Here is a 19,767-nt window from a genome sequence, read left to right as displayed (position 1 = left end):
CGGGAAGTGGAGAGCGAAAAGCTTTGATCTTTCATTAAGGTGAGACGGTACCTTAAAGGATAACCGTATGTTGTCCGTCATAAGCTTTGTCAGTTTGTGTCGCAATACTTTTAGAATTGATTGGGTGGTCTTGCCAAAACTTGTGGAGTCTAGATTACAGAAAACTAAAACCTGACAAAACAAAAAACCTTTACAAAAGAATAGTTTTTTATTCTTTAATCTTTTTTTTTATTATGGTCTGGTTTTCCCCGAGGAAAGAAACAGGGAAATATTTAGTTAATTATTTTGATCAAAGAGAGGTAAGATTGGGGGGGGGGGGGGTAATCACTGGTGTTTACCCGCCCCCTGAAAATAGGGCTTTCCAAATTCGAGAATTTTGTTTGAGTCTTGTTGTTGTTTTTTTCCGTAGGTGGAAGAAATTTCGGTACTTGTGTATTATACGCCATTCAGTCAAGTTTACGCTGCGTAAAACTCGAGAACAAATCAGTTTCTTCGTTAGCTTTTTCCAGTTTAGTCCGAGACAAGACAAAGACAAGTAACAGAATAGATGGAAAATGAATAATTTGGGCTATATATCTGCACATATGGGGAGTGGAGAAGTATTTTGACAACTTGAAGTAAGAAAACAATTCTCACTTCGTAATATGCAGAATAATTGTACCTAACTCATTGTGCATACAGACCCAATGTACTTTAACCCCCCCCCCCCCACCCTCATGTGGAAATATATAGCCCAGGTTTGTTTCTAAGGTAACGAAAAAACTAACATAGAAACCGCTTTGTTCTTAAGTGTTATACGCCGTAAACTTGAATGAGTGGCGTATAATACACAAGTACCGGAATTTTTCATAGAGATAGAGCCGGAATTTCCGGTATTACTTAAAAACTATCAGAAATTAAATTTAAAAAACAAGTTTCCTCACCTGAAAGTAAGGAGCAACATCAGAACTGAAAACGAACAGAAATTATTAAGTACATGAGAGGAGTTGCCCCTTCCACAAGACCTTGCTCTCTACGCTAAAGTTTTGACTTTTGTCATAATTCTTTAAGAACGATTCCTGAAACACACTGGCCGTTTAATTAGAATAATAAGCATTGTTTTAAAATTTTATAAAAAAAAACTTTAGCGTAAAGGGCGAAGTCTTGAGGAGGAGGTAACCCATTTCATATTCGTAATGATTTCTGTAGGTTTGTGGTTGCTTTTTACTTTGAGTCTAAAAACTTGTAATTTTTTGTTAAATTACTTACTGATAGTTTTTGTTAAAAACGTACTTTTTAAAAAAAGTATTTTTGTTAAAAAGTAGTATTTGTTAAAAAACTTTTTACGCATGTTTCTCATCAACAAATACTGACTGGTAAGTAATTGAATAAAAAACAAGTTTTTCAACTGAAAGTAAGGAGCACCCACAAACCTTAAAACGGATAGAAATTATTACGTATATGAAAGGGGTTGCCTCCTCCTCAAGATGGGTTTGTATTTATGTAAGTTTCTACGGAGGGGGGGGGGCTCTGGGGGTTATTTTTCATGGAGTTATATTTCAGAGGGTATTTTCCGCGGGGGGCATTCTCCACGGGGGTATTTTCCGAGGCGGTGTTTTCCTTTGGGTAGTATTTTCTGGGAGGGGGTATTTTCCAGGGGGTAAACGCCATGAGGGGGGGGGGTAAACGCCTAGAACCATCAGTGACCACTCTCAGTATTTATATTTAAAAATGTAAATATTGTGGTTCTTTACATCCATGAAAGGATTGAAAAATTTTTCTCTGTGTGATTTATTTTTTTTTCTTAATTACCCATTGGAATTAAAACAAGAGCTAAGAGCTCATATGGCACTTGTGACGAGGTCGGAAGAGCCGAGAGCTCATATGGTACGAGGTCGGAAGAGCCAAGAGCTCATTTGGACGAGGTCGGAAGAGCCAAGAGCTCATTTGGCACTTGTGAGAAGGTCAGAACCTAAAGTTAAACTTTATAGCACAAGATCCTTCTAAATATCAAATTTCATTAAGATCTGGTCACCCTTTCGTAAGTTACAAATACCTCAATTTTCAAAATTACCTCCCCCCTCCCAATTCCACCAAAGAGAGCAGATCCGGTCCAGTTATGTCAGTCACGTATCTTAGACAGGTTTCTATTCTTCCCATCCAGTTTCATCCTGATCTCACCGCTTTAAGTATTTTCTAAGATTTCCGGTCCCCCCAACTGTCCCCCCCCCAATTACGTTTGATCCGGTTGAGATTTAAAATAAGATATCAGAGTTACGAGGTCCTTCTAAATATGAAGTTTCATGAAGATCCGATCACTCCTTCGTAAGTTAAAAATACGTTATTTTTCTTATTTTTCAGAATTACCCCCCCCCCCCCCCCGCAATTGAGCGGATCCGTTCCAATTATGTAAATTACGTATGCAAGACTTTTGCTTATTTTTCCAACCAAGTTTCATCCCAATCCTTCCAATCTAAGGGTTTCCCATCATTTTAGGTCTCCCCACCCCAAACTTCCCCCAATGTCACCAGATCCGGTCAGGATTTAAAATAAGAGCTTTGAGCCACGATATCCTTCTAAAAATCAAATTTCATGGAGATCCAATCACCCATTCGTAAGTTAAAAAATACCTCATTTTTTCTAATTTTTCAGAATTAACCCCCCCCCCCCCCAACTACCCAAAAGAGAGCGGATCCGTTCCGTTTATGTCAATCATCTATCTAGGACTTGTGTTTATTTTTCCCACCATGTTTCATCCCGATCCCTCCACTCTAAGTGTTTTCCAAGTTTTAGGTTTCCCCCCTCCCAACTCCCCGCCCCCATCACCAGATCCGGTCGGGATTTAAAATAAGAGCTCTAAGACACGATATCCTTCTAAACATCAAATTTCATTGAGATCCGATCACCCGTTCGTAAGTTGAAAATACCTCATTTTTCTAATTTTTAAGACTTACTCCCCCCCTCCCAACTACCCCAAAGAGAGCAAATAAGTTCCGATTATGTCAATCATGTATCTGGGACTTGCGCTTATTTTTCCCATCAAGTTTCATCCCGATCCCTCTACTCTAAGTGTTTTCCAAGATTTTAGGTTTCCCCCCCTCCAACTCCCCCCAATGTCATCAGACCCAGTCGGGATTTAAAATAAGAGCTCTGAGACACAATATCATTCCAAACATCAAATTTCATTAAGATCCAATCACCCGCTCATAAGTTAAAAATACTTCATTTTTTCTATTTTTCCGAATTAACCGGCCCCTTCTCCCCCCCCCAGATGGTCAAATCGGGAAAACGACTATTTCTAATTTAATCTGGTCCGGTCCCTGATACGCTTGCCAAATTTCATCGTCCTAGCTTACCTGGAAGTGCCTAAAGTAGCAAAACCGGGACTTTAGGTTTTCCCCCTCCAACTCCCCCCAATGTCATCAGATCCGGTCGGGATTAAAAATAAGAGCTCTAAGACACAATATCATTCCAAACATCAAATTTCATTAAGATCCAAATACCCGCTGATAAGTTAAAAATACTTCATTTTTTCTATTTTTTGCGAATTAACCGGGCCCCCACTCCCCCCCAGATGGTCAAATCGGGAAAACGACTATTTCTAATTTAATCTGGTCCGGTCCCTGATACGCTTGCCAAATTTCATCGTCCTAGCTTACCTGGAAGTGCCTAAAGTAGCAAAACCGGGACCGACAGACAGACCGACAGACAGACCGACAGACAGACCGACAGACAGACCGACAGACCGACAGAATTGGCGACTGCTATATGTCACTTGGTTAATACCAAGTGCCATAAAAAAAAGAAACTTCAACTTGGCGCAGCTCTCCCAAAAATCCAAGTAAAAATCTTCTAAATTCTCGCGTCTTGTGCTGGAGATAGAGATATTAAGTTTTAATGAAGCTTATATAAACAGATAGTGTGAATCTGGTTTTTTTCAATTAAATGGAGTGGAACTTTCTTTTTAAAATTCTGGAAAGGGCAGCTTCTAATAATCTTCTATCTTACCTGTTGGGAAAATGCTGAAAGCTCCTGAAAGGAATTATCATTTGAGCAATTTGACTGCTCTGGGTGTTCCCTGGGTTGTTACCGCTTTTATTGACAAGCTCACTGACAAAAGGAATTTTAAATTTCACTGTCTTTTCAGTCGAATTTCACAGTCAAACCATTAATATTTGACATCTCTCGATGATAGCTAGACCCTGGGAGGATCCGCTAATGGGTCCTCAGTCTTTGTGACGATCAGCTGACACTTGAGCTCGTAAAATGATTTCGGATAGTATTTAGGAAGAATATTATTCAAGAAGTAAAGAAATAGTACTTTTAACTTTGAATTTGACATTGCTATGACTTTATTACAGCATAAAGGAGATATGAAGGGGGGTTTATTTTTCTAACTATGATGCATGGCAATGATCTAAAAAAGTTTATGGCATTAAGAGATAACTTTGAAATTGGGGAAAGCAGGCAATGTCTTGGAAAGTAAATTGAAAGGTTTCGCGTTAACGCAGGTCTTTACTCGTTGTCGATGCTTGGGGACAATAATGAGGATCTGGTCAACCCAGAGCCGTTCCTCGGGTTGGTGACGCCCGGAAAAAATTAATTATAACGCCCCCTCCTGACTCAAGCATAAGAAAAAAAAAAGCCGAATCAAAGTGAGAAATTGTATCAAAGTGGGAAATCCCCAAGCCGCGGCACCCCTAGTCATGGCAACCGGGGCAGCTCACCCGGTCGCCCCCCTTTGAATGGCTTTGGCTCAACCTCTTGTTTAAATCTAGTTAACTTCTTGCAAATAATTGGAGGAGTTGATATTCGAACTCTTTTGTAGTATATGCTGGATGCCTCGAAAAGTAATTTACATGATTAAGTTGAAAAGAGTAAAAAGAGGTAAACTACAAAGCATACCTCAAATTAAGTACTTTTCTACTTGCATTAGCCTATCCAATGGTTTGTGCATTGGGTAGTATTCATGCAAGTACAGTGCTGTTATGCGAGTGCAATTGTAACTTTTAAACAATTTATAAGTGGAACCCTGTTTCTGTAAGAAAATTAATAGCAATAGCAACTGTTCCGATAATTCCTTTTACACTAGTAATCTGAAATGCTTCAGGCTAGGGAAACCAAACGGATAAGCTGATAGAGGGAAAGAAGGATGGTTAATAGTAATAATTTATATTTGGTGTACATGTTTGCACATATCCAAAAGAAAAAAAGGTCATTAAAATTAGTTTTTATTTTATTTTGCAACACCCCCCCCCCACCCACCCCCCCCCCAAAAAAAAAAAAATCGATATACTTTGAGAAGCATTTTTGATATCTCGAATTTATGAAGCTGAAGATTAGTAAAACTAGTAAAATTCAGTTAGTTTACAATTAGTAAGGATTAGTTACGTTTTTAGACATTAAAAATGGCATGTAGATTTATTGCAATTAATTACAGGAGGAAATGTCTATAATTGGTTTGGCTGTTGGAGCATCTCTCTCCCCTTTGTTGGCAAATCTCTTCATGGAATCTATTGAAACCTCCGCTATACACAATTTTAGGCTCTCCCCTTCATGGATGATGTGATTTGCATTTGGAAACACGGTTTAGAGTCTTTAGACCTTTTCCATAAACATTTAAATAGTTTTTACAAAAATGTAAAACTTACAGTGGAGTTTGAAGAAAATGACAAACTACCTTTTCTTGATATCTTATTGATTAAAACTGATCTCCATTTACTTTTTTCAGTATATAGAAAGCCTACACACAGTGATAGGTATTTGAACTTTCACTCGTGCCATCCTACTTCAGTGAAACGGGGGGTTGTGATTGCACTGGTGGATAGAGCTTTCAGAATTTGTTCTCAGGAGTTTTTAGATTCTGATTTGTTGTATTTGAGGGATGTTATATTTTGTAATAGCTACCCGATTAAATTCATTGATAAAATAATAAAAAATTGACGCATTAAACACAACAATAGGGTTATTGGGGTTTCACAGTGCACAAAATTAAAAATAAACCGAAAAGGTTCATTTCTTTGCCTTATGTACCTACTTTGGGGAAGATGCTTTAACAAATTTTATGTAAACATAATATTGATAGTTGTTTCCTATCAGTGAGACCATTTAGGTACTTTTCTTAATTCTGGAAAGGATTTAACCCGGGGAGATTTAGTTCGTGGAGTGTATAAAATTCCTTGTTCTTGTGGAAAATTTTATGCTAGTACCAACAATTTACTGAAAGATTTATTGAGCATCGCAACTCAATAGAAAAAACCCTACAATTAAGAAAGCCTCCTGAAACTTTTGTTTCGGCTCTAGCTGAACATACAATCTTTCATCCCGAACATTTTATACGATTTGATGAGGCTACAGCTATTTCAAATGATAGAGGGTTTTCTCAGTGGGCAAGGGAGGCTATGGAAATTAAAAAACATACATTTGCTAATCTTTCAATAAATAGAGACACAGGGAATTTAAATCTTGACCCAATTTATGATTTTCTTTTAAAAAATGAGCCAATAGTCAATAAGGGAATTAAAATTTTACACAATCACCAGGGGACAAGATTACCTACTAGACCAAAAAGAGTTGCTTCAATATTAGCTTACAAGAGGATTATTTCGCAACAGAATTGTTAACTAAGTTTCAGTTTTCATAATTTTTTCTCAGTTGCTTTGATGTTCTCATTGAAGTAACTCGAATAGCTTCTTTTCCCTACGTGGATCAGTAGCGACAATTGTATTTATTATTATTGGTGGTGGTTTTATCTGTTTTTAGTTTAGTTTTCTTTTTATCGTGTGCTGAGCCTAGTTTGACGCCCATACAGGCGAAATATTGGCGTTGTTTTAGTCTTTCCTCTCTACTGGCCGTAGTCTCGTTTGAGGTTTTTTTTTGTAGAGTTTTATCTCTCTTTGTTGTTTATTGTGTGCTATAATGTTCCTATTTCATTGTGCATATAAATTATATCCCGTTATATAGTTCTTATCCATTGCAAATGTATGATGTAAACTTTTTATTGTAGCCAGGGCCCAAATCCATTTAAGCCTAACCCTATAAAATGAGAACGACAGAGGAAAATTTTATATTTAGTCTAACACACAGCTGTATGATAAAATCCCTTACTTAATATATTTATGAAAATTACTATAAACCATATGTACTCTCATGCCCTAAGCAATAGTAAAACAAAAGTGATTCTATCAAATCTTAATCTTTTTCAGGCATCTTCATGATACTAAGGAAGACATTCAGGTTGTAGGAAGTGGAAAAATTTATAGAAGGAGCAATTCAAAAGTAAGATTTTTTCTTGAAGAGAAATTGTCAGATGGTGAAAAAAACGACCAAGTCATGGATGATATATTGTCAAATTTAATGGAAGTACAAAGTGAAAGGAGTACTAACACACCGACAACAACCTTAGAGCCTGCCCCCTGGACCCCCGTCAGTCTCAGATGAAGTAAGGGGTTTTTATTTCGGAGATGGAGGGGATCAAAAAGACCCGGTGGTAATTTTTCCAGCAGAGAATGAACACGTAAATTTGATGGTGATAGTGGAAATACTTCACTTTCCTCTAGCGATTTTATAGGAGAGCCTCGTATTCATCAAGATGACGAAATAGCTCATGTTAGTAAGTTCAATGATGAAACTGACGTTAACGTGACTGGGCAGAAAGATGACACATTAAATCGAGACACAAACAATCAAGGTCACAACCCTATAATACCTCAACTTCCACAGCAAGAAGTTGAATTGACTACTAATGAGGATGAATCTGGAAAACTTGAGGGTGATAGTGGAAATATTTCCATATCAAATAGTGGCTTTGCAGGAGATACTAGTGTTGATCATTGTGACATAGTGGGAATACTAGATGACATAGCTAAAACTCCGAATCGAGAAGACAACATTGGAGCCAATGATTTGAGAAAAACTCCTGACATCCCTTCTTCAAAAAATGTAGTCACTTCTCCTTCAAAGGATAGTAATATAAAATTTGATAGTAATAACCCAAATGCTTCCCTGTCAATTAGTAATAACATGCAGGTAACGGATTTTGATCATCGAGATACAGTTGAAAAACAAGATCGAATGCAAGCAGTCTATAGCAGAGGAAATGGTTCAAACAGAAGATCTAGTATAACTTTTTCAAAGGGTAGTGACGATATAAATTCATCGAATTCTGCTGAAAAATATCATATTGACTCGTGCCAAAATTTTGAGGAAGAAATTGAAACCAATAAAAAATATAACGGACACAATATGGATATGCCAGCTATTCACAGCAGTACTTCTGGAAACAATTTGAGCCCTCTATTACCTTCTGATTATGAAACCCCTTCTGACGATGAATCAAGTCAGGTAAAAATATTTTCTTCTGATCGTCCCTGGGATGAAGATAATTATGTGGTGGTGTACACCGTACCAAGTAATGAGAAGAAGTGGCAAATTCCAAAAAAGCTTGAACCTTTTCAGTCCGACATCCCTCCTTTTTCAGAAGATGGTCCATTGAAGACAAGCAGCCCATCTATCAATGCCACTGCTAATTATGATACAAGTACAAATACACTCATAATGAATGTTGAACCAAAGGATTTGTTCTCACCAAAAATTAAATTAAATGTTGTTAATATTGATGGGCGTTCAATTAAACCGCTTACTTTTGACTTCGAACCACTTATGGACAGTACGGAAAATGATCAAGAAGATAATGATAGGATAGTCACAATGACTGATCCGCCTGAGCAATCTTTAGATAATGTTCAAAGCGTGAATGATGGAAGTGTAAACGTCAAAAGCTCTGAGAGTGCAAATGAAAAGCATAAGAAAGTTACGAGTATGGATTTTACTGACGCTGCTGATTCAAAATTGATAAAATTGACTGATAAAGAGACTTCTTGCTGTCTGAAGTTTCAAAAACACGGTGCATCGTCAAGTGCTTCAAGAGAAAAGTCTTCAAGTGAAGACAACTTGAAGCTGTTTCCCTCCGCAAGCACAAAAATCAATCAGTCACTTTCTGTAGCAGACCTTGTTGATAGAGCCTTACCTGTTGAAACGGCTTTAGAACAGTTGCCTCCACTAGAATCTAAACCCAGTCTACCAGAAGTTTCAAGACCCTGCAAAATAGCCGATTCATTGAGCAAGTACCGTCCAAGCACAAGGGAATCCGAGGAAAATGATTCTATGACCAAATCATTGGATGAAGCAAGCAGATGTCCATGCACAAATCATATGACTCGTGTCTCTGCTCCTTTTAATGCTTCTGAAATGAAGACCAATTTATTTGAGTTAAAGAACAAAGGAAGGTTGTTTCGCCGTCAAGGCTCTTTATTTTCGGAAGTTACAACTGACGGTAGTAGTGTTTGCCCTAACGACTCCGAGCTAAGTAGTCGTTGGTCAAGTATTACAAGCATGGATAGTGAGGATATTGATGATGAATTTACTTCTGGCAATGGGGTTGGTGTCAAGTTTGATAAGCAACAACAATGTGAGATAAAATCAGTTTGTAGCAAGAGCGGACTGAAAAGAAGATCGTTCGCAGCTGCCAAATCCGTAAACGTCGAAAGTGACCCCATAATCAAAGACTCCGAGAACCAGTCGATTGGTCTGAAAAATAATGATCCACCGACTGGTCAACTAAGTAAAACAGATGAAGAATCGTTTGAATCGTCTACATCTCTCCCTTCATGTTTTTCACGCGGATTATTGTCATATCCAATGGAGGATGGATTTAAAAAAGCGAAAGAATTAGATCTTTATACTGTTGATAATAATAGAACGCTTTATCATCCATTTGTTGAACAAGAACTAAAATCAAAAGGTCTAAGAAAATTTATTGAATGGATCGATAAGTTTAATATAGCAATGTTTGATGTGACTTACAAGACACTGTTGCCAGTTCCTAAATCTTGTGAAGGATTGCCGGAAGAGCAACGCTATGGTTCAAAATCAGAAGAGTTTTTAGCCATGAATCTACCTAGTTATGAGGCACAATATATTTTTATTTGTAGAATTCCACTGATTTTAAAGCTTGATTGCATGAATCTCTATTTAGATCAAGTAATTGATAAACCCTCTGCTCTTAGCTTAAAGGAGCTTATTAAAGAAACGAAATTCTTATTAACCTACTCTATCAAGTATAAGTTGATTATTTTGGAGCGATTGAGTGTCATAAATTTCGAGAGCGATGATATGATGAAGACAAGGAATATGGAAGATTTGAGCGTTTATAATGATGCATTGAAGAAAACGTTCCAAGTCTACACGAACTATTTGAAGCAGCTTGTTGCTGCTGAAGCAAAATCAACAGAATCCTTTGCCTTTTCAAGATACATACTTGAGGACGAGTGGACGACCTACTGCCGTCAGACTGCTGTTCATATACCCAAAGGAGAAGTCCATGCTGGTGTGGCCTTTGCTGAGATGGCGTCTGAACTCCTTCGTGCAATCGGACCTCTGCTTTATAGAGGTTTAGAGGTAAGTTTTGTCTCTTTAGCATCAAGAGAGGGTGTATATAGTCTCACTTTTTTTTGTGGGATTTCGTCGCAATCCCAAATCTAGGGGCTTGTCTGATATTCTTTACCATTCTTGCAGGGACTTGAAAAACTGGACTGAATGTACATAGTATTTATTGATGGAAAATGCTGCTCACAGCAGCAAGGTACTGCCGAAGTTGTTTATAATTTAGCACTTAGAAAAATTTTCCTTTTATAGTTAAAACTACAGACAGTCTGTTATCTCAGGAGCTGGGAATGTGAATGGAAACAGAAGCTACTTTATATGAGGGCTTTTTTTTCATGACATAACTAGTGAATGAATGAATAATAAATAATGAAGTAATATAATAATCACATAAGATAACCACAATTTACTCCGTGTTGAATGAATTAAAAAGTGTTCTATTCCGTGATAAGTAAAGAGCGATTTTATAACTTATGAACAAGCAAAAACTAGTTAAATCGGAAACCTATAAGAGCAGGAATTAATATGAATGAAGACATTAATATTCAAACAAAAAAGAATTAAAATAAACAAAACAAAGAAGAAGATCTTTACACAGAAGCAGCATTTTGTATTTGTCATATAAGTGCCACATTATATTGTTATTGTCTTTTTCTTCCGGGTTTTGGTCATAGTACTTGTAAATATTTGGTTTGATCATTTTTTTTTCTTTATTCTTCTTTGATTTTAGATTCTTTTTTTTATTTTTTAAGTTTTGAATTCTTTATCTCTCCGCGCTGAGGACGCCTTATTGGATACAAATTAAATGTCCGTTTGACTACTCTTCTTTTCCCTTCTACTGGCTTTGGCCCGTTGTTTTTTAATAGTTTCTTTTTTGTTTTGCCATGTTAAGTGAGTTCTCATTTATATGTTTTAAAATGAACAATGAAGCCAAACATAAAACGAAGATTTATTGCCACAAATAAGGCTGGAGTTTCCACCCTCAAACGCCCCAAAAGACTTATATAAGTCAGATTTAATATATATCCAATCAGATTGGAGACGTAAGATAAAGACAAAATTGTGCCAAGTCTCCCAGTTAAAAAAAAAAAAAAAAAAAAAAAAAAAAAAAAAAAAAAAAAAAAAAAAAAAAAAAAAAAAAAAATTCAGTAAGGTCTTGCCATGGCAGGACCCCTATCTTCGCTAGTTTGGTAGTTATATAAATTAAAAACTTTTTTAAGGCTAACTCCAATTGAAGTTATAAATTCTAAGTTTTTGACTAAACGAATACCTGCTGAGTTACAAATTTATTTACAAATATCTGACACTCATAACTCCTTTATTGCAAAATATTATTCAATTCAGTTCAATTCATTTATCACCTGTCAAAACAAAAAGGAGCGCAGATCTCCTAAATGAAAGAATACAACACAAGGGGAAAAATATTGTTCAGTGTTTTGATTCCTAAACCAAAAACTTTCTCGTGAACTATGCTGTATTAATATTTTTGTTGCAACTTCAGTAAACCATTTTAAAATTAACGGAAAATAGTTGTTTTATTTTTAAATCTTAATTACTCCCTCACTCTGGAAGTAACTTATTTTGTTCTCATAAAAAATTAGATGTTGTTAATGCTGAAGGACGTATAATTAAACCTGTTACGTATGACTTCAACCCACTAATGTATAGTCTGGACAATCATTGTAGTGATGATGATTACCCTGCCAGGTCTCTGGTTTTCCCTAAGACTTGCCTGAGGTTTAGGGGTAGTAGTAAAATAATGTGAAGACCATTCTTCGGCTGCTATTTTGCAGTAAATTGAAGAGTATGTGGCATCTAGGTTTTGTAAATGTTAAAAAGGTTTTTGTTTTGATTTATTGGTGCCACTGAGAGGAGAGAAGGTGGGATCAATCAGTGAAAAAAAAGACCTTCCAAAATAATTTTTAATCAATCTATTGATTCTTAGAATTTCGCTATAGCCTATGCCATATGAGGTCTTCGCTCTTCCGACCTCGTCACAAGTGCCATATGAGCTATTAGCTCTTGTTTTTTTTTTCCAGGGGTGGTCGTATCTACCCAGCGGTCCTAGAATGTCGCGAGAGGGCTCATTCTAACGGAAATTAATAATTCTAGTGCCATTTTTAAGTGACCAAAAAATTGGAGGGCACCTAGGTCCCCTCCCAAGCTCATGTTTTCCCAAATTCGCCGGATCAAAATTTTGAGATAGCCATTTTGTTCAGCATAGTCAAAAAACCTAATAATTATGTCTTTTGAGACGACTTAATTTCCCATAGTCTCCGGACGAGGGGCTGGAAGTTACAAACTTTGACAATTGTTTACATATAGTAATGGTTATTGGGGTGTGTACAGACGTTTTCAGGGGGATTTTTTTGCGTTGAGAGGTGGGGTTGGTTTGGGGGAGGGGGTTACGCGGGAGGATCTCTCCACGGAGGAATTTGTCATGAGGGAAAAGAATTTCCATGAAGGGGCCCTAGGATTTTCTAGAATTATTAAAAAAAAATGAGAAAATAAATGAAAAAACATTTTTTTGAGCTGGAAGTAAGGAGCAGCATTAAAACCTAAAATGAACAGAAATTATTACGTATGTAAGAGGGTTCGTCTCCTCCACAATACATCGCCCTTTACGCTAAAGTATTTTTAGTAATTTCAACTACTTATTCTACGGCCTTTGTGATTCAGGGGTCATTCTTAAAGAATTGGGACAAATTCAAGCTTTAGTGTAAAGAGCGAGGTATTGACGGGGGTCGTAAAAATATACAAATGTAGAAGTTTGTTACGTAAGTTAATTCATAAGTTACGTATATTTATTAAAATAAAAACGTTCATAAAAAAATAAAAAATTCTAGTTGTCTTTTTAAGTAACCAAAAATTGGAGGGCAACTAAGCCTCCTCCCCCACCCCTTTTTTTATCAAAATTGTCCAATCAAAGCAATGAGAAAGTCATGTAGCAAAAAAAATAATAATATGCAAATTTCGTTTTAATTATTCATGTGTGGTGAGCCAAAATCAAGACATGCATTATTTCAAAAACGGTCAGAAATTAAATAAAAAATAAGTTTTTTTTAACTACAAGTAAGGAGCAACACTAAAATTTAAAACAAATAGAAATTATTCCGTATATGAAAGGGCCCTCCTCAACGCTTCGCTCTTTATGCTAAAGCTTTTTATTGTTTTAAAAGGTAGAGTTGTGAGAAAGAGTCAAACTTTAGCATAAAGAGCAAGGCGTTGAGGAAGGGACAACCCCTTTCATATACGGAATAATTTCTGTTTGTTTTAAGTTTTGATGTCGCTCCTTACTTGTAGTTAAAAAAAACCTTGTTTTTTTATATTTAATTCGTAATAAAACGTCGGTATCTCCAAATGTCACAAAAAGATAAAGAAAACCGTTTAAAGCTCTCGTTTAACTCACATTTAATTAACAGGTCGAAAGCGTTCTATAATTTTGTTGTACTTAAGATAAAACAGATTTATAATAAAAGGCTTTCATCTCCAAATGTGCTAAAAAAAAAAAATCATTTAACATTGTAGACATTTCACCTACATCCACTTATCATATTGAAATTGTTGTTCTTCAATTTGCTAGCTAATAAGCTAAAATAGATTGAAGCTAAAACTCTTATCTCCGAACGTGAAAAAAAAAGAAAATTGTCCAGAGTTATCTATATTTATCAGATAATAATCCATCTCCAGTTATCAGGCTGAAATTGTTTGTTTACATTTAACCTATGTAAAATTATTAGGTTAAAATATTTTTTCAGTTTAGTAGCATATAAGCTAAAAAGTATTCATAATAAAACGCTGTTATCTCCTAATGTGCTAAAAGATATAAAAAAATAGTCTAAGTTGTAGATATTTAACCTGCATCCAATTACCAGGTTGAAATTATTATTATTTTTTTTAATTTACTGGTAAATAAACTAAAAAAGCTTATACTAAAACGCTCTTATCTCTAAATATGCTAAAAGAGACTAAGAAAATCGCTTGGAGTTTTAGGAATTTTATCAACATAGAATTAATAGGTTTAAAATCTTTTTCGCTTTAATGTTGCATGAACTACAAGAAAATTTATGGTAAAACACTTTTATCTTTAAACATACTTAGAAAAAGAGGGGGGGGGGGAAGCTGTAGACATTTAACCCCCATTTAATGACCAGGTTGACATTACTTTTTTAAATTAGTAGTATACAAGCTAAAACTGGTTTATAATAAAGCGCTTTTATCTCCAAATGTGCTAAAAAAGAAAAAAATTGTTCTTAAGTTCATACCTTCATACTTCATAACTGATGGGTAGGGCGACAATATGGCGAGTAAATTATAGTGTAGGGAACTCTTTTGATAGTAAATTCCTGGAAACTTTCCATCTAGGGCTTGATTTGCATGAAGTAAACAAAGTCGTGTGATTTCTTACTCCAGAATGGCAACAGCAAAAGTAGCAGAAAATATAAATGATCTATAGTTCCTCCACTGGAATGTTGACTTGCCCAAGGTTTGAGTTTCATTTGAGTTTGTACTTTGCTCTGCCAAAATATTTCTCTCCCGACCTCCCTACTTGTTAGAATAGTAGACCTATACAGAATAAGTTTACAGAGAACTATACAGAATAAGACTACAGAATAATTATTTTTTTTTCGCTAATCAACTTCGATCGCAAAAATATACATTATCAGATATCCAATGCAGTTAGACCTGTATATAACTACATGCAAAATAATTAATAAAAAACAACAAAAGAGACAACTAGTTTTGAAAGGCAGCTCCACAACCCGTCTCTAATTTCTCTTTGAGTGCCGCGGTCGTCATTTATATTCCCTGTGTCCCGGTGTCCCGGTCGTCACTTTTGTCCCGGTCGTCATTTGTGTTCCGGTGTCCCTGTCTGTAATTTCTCTTTGAGTATCCTGGTCGTCATTTATGTTCCCTGTGTCCCGGTCGTCATTTGTGTCCCGGTGCTTTGTTGATGGTGATTGCTAATCGAACATTGTGTCCCGGTCGTCATTTGTGTCCCGGTGCTTTGTTGATGGTGATTGCTAATCGAACATTCCTTGTGTCCCGGTCGCTTTCTCTTTGAGTGTCCCGGTCGTCATTTATATTCCCTATGTGCCGGTGTCCCGGTCGTCATTTGTGTCTCGATGTCCCGGTCTGTAATTTCGTCAGTCGAAAACATGACGTCAGTCGACACACAAACATGACGTCACCCGACAGACCCACACACACACAGACAACTTATTTTTATATATATAGATAGATGTCTACTCTGAATTAAGCAATTCCACTCAGTTAATTGTGAAGGCATGCAGAATAACTAAAAAAGACAATAAAAAACAACTTCTTTCGTTTGCATCTTAAGAAACAACCACACAAAACATAATATTCTCCTTGAAAAACAACTCCCATGTAAAACAACTAAAGCAACTAAAAGAGAGACGAAGGAAACAAGAGAATTATCAACTTTCAACAACTAAAAGAGAGACAAAGGGAACAAGAGAATTCTCATCAATCAACAACTAAAAAAGAGACACAGGGAACAAGAGAATTATCAAAAATCAACAACTAAAAGAGAGACAAAGAGAACAAGAGAATTATCAATAATCAACAACTAAAAGAGAGACAAAGGGAACAAGAGAATTACCAACAATCAACAACTAAAAGAGAGACAAAGGGAACAAGAGAGTTATCGACAATCATATCTAGCACGTTCTGGTGCAACTATCAATATCATACACGCTTGTATAGACTACTTTCATCCAAACTTTTGTATTTCACGTTTATACTCAGATGCAATTAGTTCAACTCAGTTAATAGTGAATCCAAGAAAATTCATTATTTAGTGTTGAACTTGCCAAATGTACGTAAAGTTGTGGGATTTACTACTTCCAAAATGGTGCACAGAAGATGCAGAACGAGGTAAAAGTAAAGAGGTACGAGTTAAGACGATAGACACAAAAAAGGTAAAATACTGCAGTAGAATATTTGTTTTTGAAAACTAATTTTTTTTTAATATTTACAGTTAAATGAAGGCAGAAATTATGTTCAGCTTGAGGAGGTGTCAGGGAAGCAAGCTGCACTTGACATGTTTAGACATGTTCAAAAAGTATTTTTCACAACCAAGGAACGTGCATTGCAGATGTTGTCTTTTGTGCGAGAGTTGCAGCAAGACTTAAAGAGAGCGTCGGAATTTCAACTTTCTCGGCCTTCAAAAGAAGTCATTAAAAAACTGCTTGATACTGGCCATGTCAGAGTGGAAACAAATATTTCTACTCAATATCGTCTCTATGTACCAGGTAATCTTGAAGTTATGTCAAGAGTACCGAGGTCGTCCTGGCTAAGTGGTTGGTGCGCTGGTTTTAGAATTCTTTGTTCACGGGGCACGGGCTCGTTCCCAAGCGTAGCCAGTTGTTTGTTTTGGGATGTGGGTCAGTGGTGTGACTCTGTAAGCTTAGCCAGAGCCGACCCAGCTCTAAATGGGTAACTGGAGAAGGTAAGCAGAAGAGTGTGCGAAAACACAGGATGGCTGGTCCCCAATCCCAAATTGCATTTCCTCGCTGAAAGGCCACGAAACGGAGATCAGCAAGGTCAGTTTGGACCTTAAGGGTCTAGTGCCGTCTTACTTACTTACTGACAGGATTACCCACAAGGGGAGGGGGCAAGAAGGAGTAGCTTTTTTACCCCCTGTAAGACCAAAAACTACATACAGAAAACGTAAAACATCTTGTAATATTCTAAATAAGGCGTTACTACTGTGTAGTAACTCTCTACTTTTTACCTTTACATCGGCAAAGATTTCTATTAGTGTTCATATAAGATTATTTTTTGTTATGAAATAGCTTTCACAGGCAAAAAGTTTTATTTGTTGAAATGATTTTTAAGTATTGGCCTTTTTTATGGTTTTTAATAGTTTTCGTTAATAAAATAGCTTTCACACACCGACAATGCTGAAATTGCATGTCTTGGAAAAAAAAAAATAATGAAGCAAAAGTAAAAAGTGTAAAAAAGACACAAATTTAAAAGGGAACGACAATAAATACCTGTAATTTAAAATTAATTCAAAATAACTATTAATACGACATGATTATAGTCAAAGATTCAAGTAAAGAATGTAAGGGTGAATATGGGGTTAAAAGGGGAAAAAACAATTTAAAATGGTGTTAGACATCAAAATTGGAAACAAGTGATGGTTTATAACTTCTCTTATAACTGCAATTATGCTATATATCGTATATAAAGTTGTCATTTTGCGTTATACATTATTTATTACGTTATACTCGTACAGATGTGATGACCCCCAGCTCTCGTTTCAAATTACTTTACAAGTAATTTAATTTACAAGTAATTTTATTCAAGTTTAACATGGTTTATTTTCTTTAAAGACTCAATGTTTCAAAAATTTTCTTTAAGCTAAAACACCTTCGAAGCAAGATCTAAATGCTCTGATTACTGAGAACACCGATTTTTTTGTGATAAAAATAAATAAATTATTCAGATGTGAAAACCTTATTGTTACCCCTCCCCCACATCGTTCAGATTTATTTCCTCTTATATAAAGTCTGAAGAAATATATTCAGTTGCAGATCGAAGGACAAAATTTTCATCCTTTGTTCCTTTCCTCTTTAAGCTCAAACCCTTCGAAGCAAGATCAAAATGCTCTGATTACGGAGAAGGCCGATTTTTTTAAATGATAAAAAATGAATAGATTGTTCAGATATGAAAACCTTATTGTCACCCCTTATCGGGGGACAAAATTTTCATCCTTTGATCCTTTCCTCTCTAAGCTCAAACCTCTTCGAAGCAAGATCTAAATGCTTTGATTACATAGAAGGCTAATTTTTTAAGTGATAAAAAATTAATACATTATTCTGACGTGAGAACCTTATTTGTCACTCCTCCCACACCTTGTTCAGATTTATTTTCCCTTATATAAAATTTGAAGGAATGTATTCAGTTGTAGATCGAGGGACAAAATTTTCATCTTTTGTTCTTTTTCTCTCTAAGCTCCAACCCCTTCGAAGCAAGATCTAAATGCTCTGATTATTGAGAAGGCCGATCTTTTAGGTGGTAAAAAATAAATAAATTATTCAGATGTGAAAATCTTATTGTCACTCCTCCCCCACCTTGTTCAGATTTATTTCCTCTCATATAAAATTTGAAGAAATATATTCAGTAGCAGATCGAGGGACAAAATTTTCGTCCTTTGTTCCTTTCCTCTCTAAGCTTAAATGCTCTGATTACTGAGAAGGCCGATTTTCTTAGTGATAAAAAGTGAATAGATTATTTAGATGTGAGAACCTTATTTGTCACTCTTCTCCCACCTTGTTCCGGTTTATTTCCTCTTATATAGAATTTGAAGAAATTTATTCAGTTGCAGATCGAGGGACAAAATTTTCATCCTTTGTTCCTTTTCTCTCTAAGCTCAAACCCCTTCAAAGCAAGATCTGAATGCTCTGATTACTGAAAGGCCGATTTTTTAAGCGATGAAAAATGAATAAATCATTCAGATGTGAAAAACTTATTGTCACTCCTCCCCCACCTTGTTCAGATCTATTTCCTCTCATATAAAATTTGAAGAAATATGTTCAGTTGCAGATCGAGGGACAAAATTACCAAAATCATAAATCACACGGATAACTACAGCTCCTAAATGGTTTTCCAACTCCCGCTCTCTATCTGTGCTGCTCAATACTCTGAAAACGATTCTACCGTTGCCATCTAAGATACAGTATATTTTTCGTTTGTTTATTTCAGGCTGTGTCAGATGGCTCAACAGATATATCATGCGATTAATGAATTTGGACTGCTTCTGGGATGAAGGACAAAACTCAACTGAATCAGCTAACGAAGACGGATACCTTATTGTCCTGAATGCAGGAAATCATGAAGTGCGACGAGATAGAGGAGAAGCTGTTGTTATTGAATCTCGAAAAGAGCATCTCAACGTTGAAGAGGTTCAATGCGAAGGTCTGTTAATGATTACCGACTCTGCACAGGACCTACCAGTAAAGAGGAGGTTTTTCCAGAAGCTGATGGGAGATTCAATCTCCCTTATTGAGGAAGCGAAACCAGCCCATCCTACAGTTGCTGAGTCTTTGCATCAGCTTAAAGTAAGAACCAATTCTTGGCTTTTATAATTCAAGAGGCATTAATTTCTTAATATTTTCGTTACGGGGGGGGGGGGGCTGAAAAATGGCTCTTAGAAATTTGAAAATCTGGGAAATCATAGGGAATGGGGCGGGTTAAAATAGAAAAAGATAGGTGAACTATAGGTAAAATTGGAATATTTAGAATAACTTGATGTTTTTTCGTGAGTCACCAGACCCGAACACCTCCTCCACCGTCCTCTACCTGCCTGTCCGA

At 36.2% G+C, this 19,767-nt stretch overlaps 2 protein-coding genes across 2 annotated transcripts in view; both read left to right on the top strand.

Annotated features, from left to right (window-relative positions):
* LOC136042642 (mitogen-activated protein kinase kinase kinase 4-like) overlaps positions 1-7,427 on the top strand; it is a 35,104-nt gene extending 27,677 nt beyond the window's left edge. The window contains exon 5 of the mRNA XM_065727605.1: positions 7,185-7,427. Within this exon, the coding sequence (XP_065583677.1) occupies positions 7,185-7,419 (235 nt within the window). The 3' untranslated portion in view covers positions 7,420-7,427. The remainder of the gene's footprint in view (positions 1-7,184) is intronic.
* A 574-nt stretch (positions 7,428-8,001) lies between these two features.
* On the top strand, positions 8,002-19,544 carry LOC136042641 (uncharacterized). The gene is made up of 3 exons (XM_065727604.1): positions 8,002-10,437; positions 16,427-16,700; positions 19,159-19,544. Exons 1-3 carry the CDS (start codon positions 8,002-8,004, stop codon positions 19,539-19,541), a joined length of 3,093 nt encoding a protein of 1,030 aa, XP_065583676.1. The 3' UTR covers positions 19,542-19,544.
* Positions 19,545-19,767: the final 223 nt, after the last annotated feature.

Source organism: Artemia franciscana, unplaced genomic scaffold (genome assembly GCF_032884065.1).
Source record: "Artemia franciscana unplaced genomic scaffold, ASM3288406v1 Scaffold_1656, whole genome shotgun sequence".
Lineage (NCBI taxonomy): Eukaryota > Metazoa > Arthropoda > Branchiopoda > Anostraca > Artemiidae > Artemia > Artemia franciscana.
The sequence above is the reverse complement of the archived record's forward strand: the minus strand, read 5'-3'. Positions and strand labels throughout refer to the sequence as shown.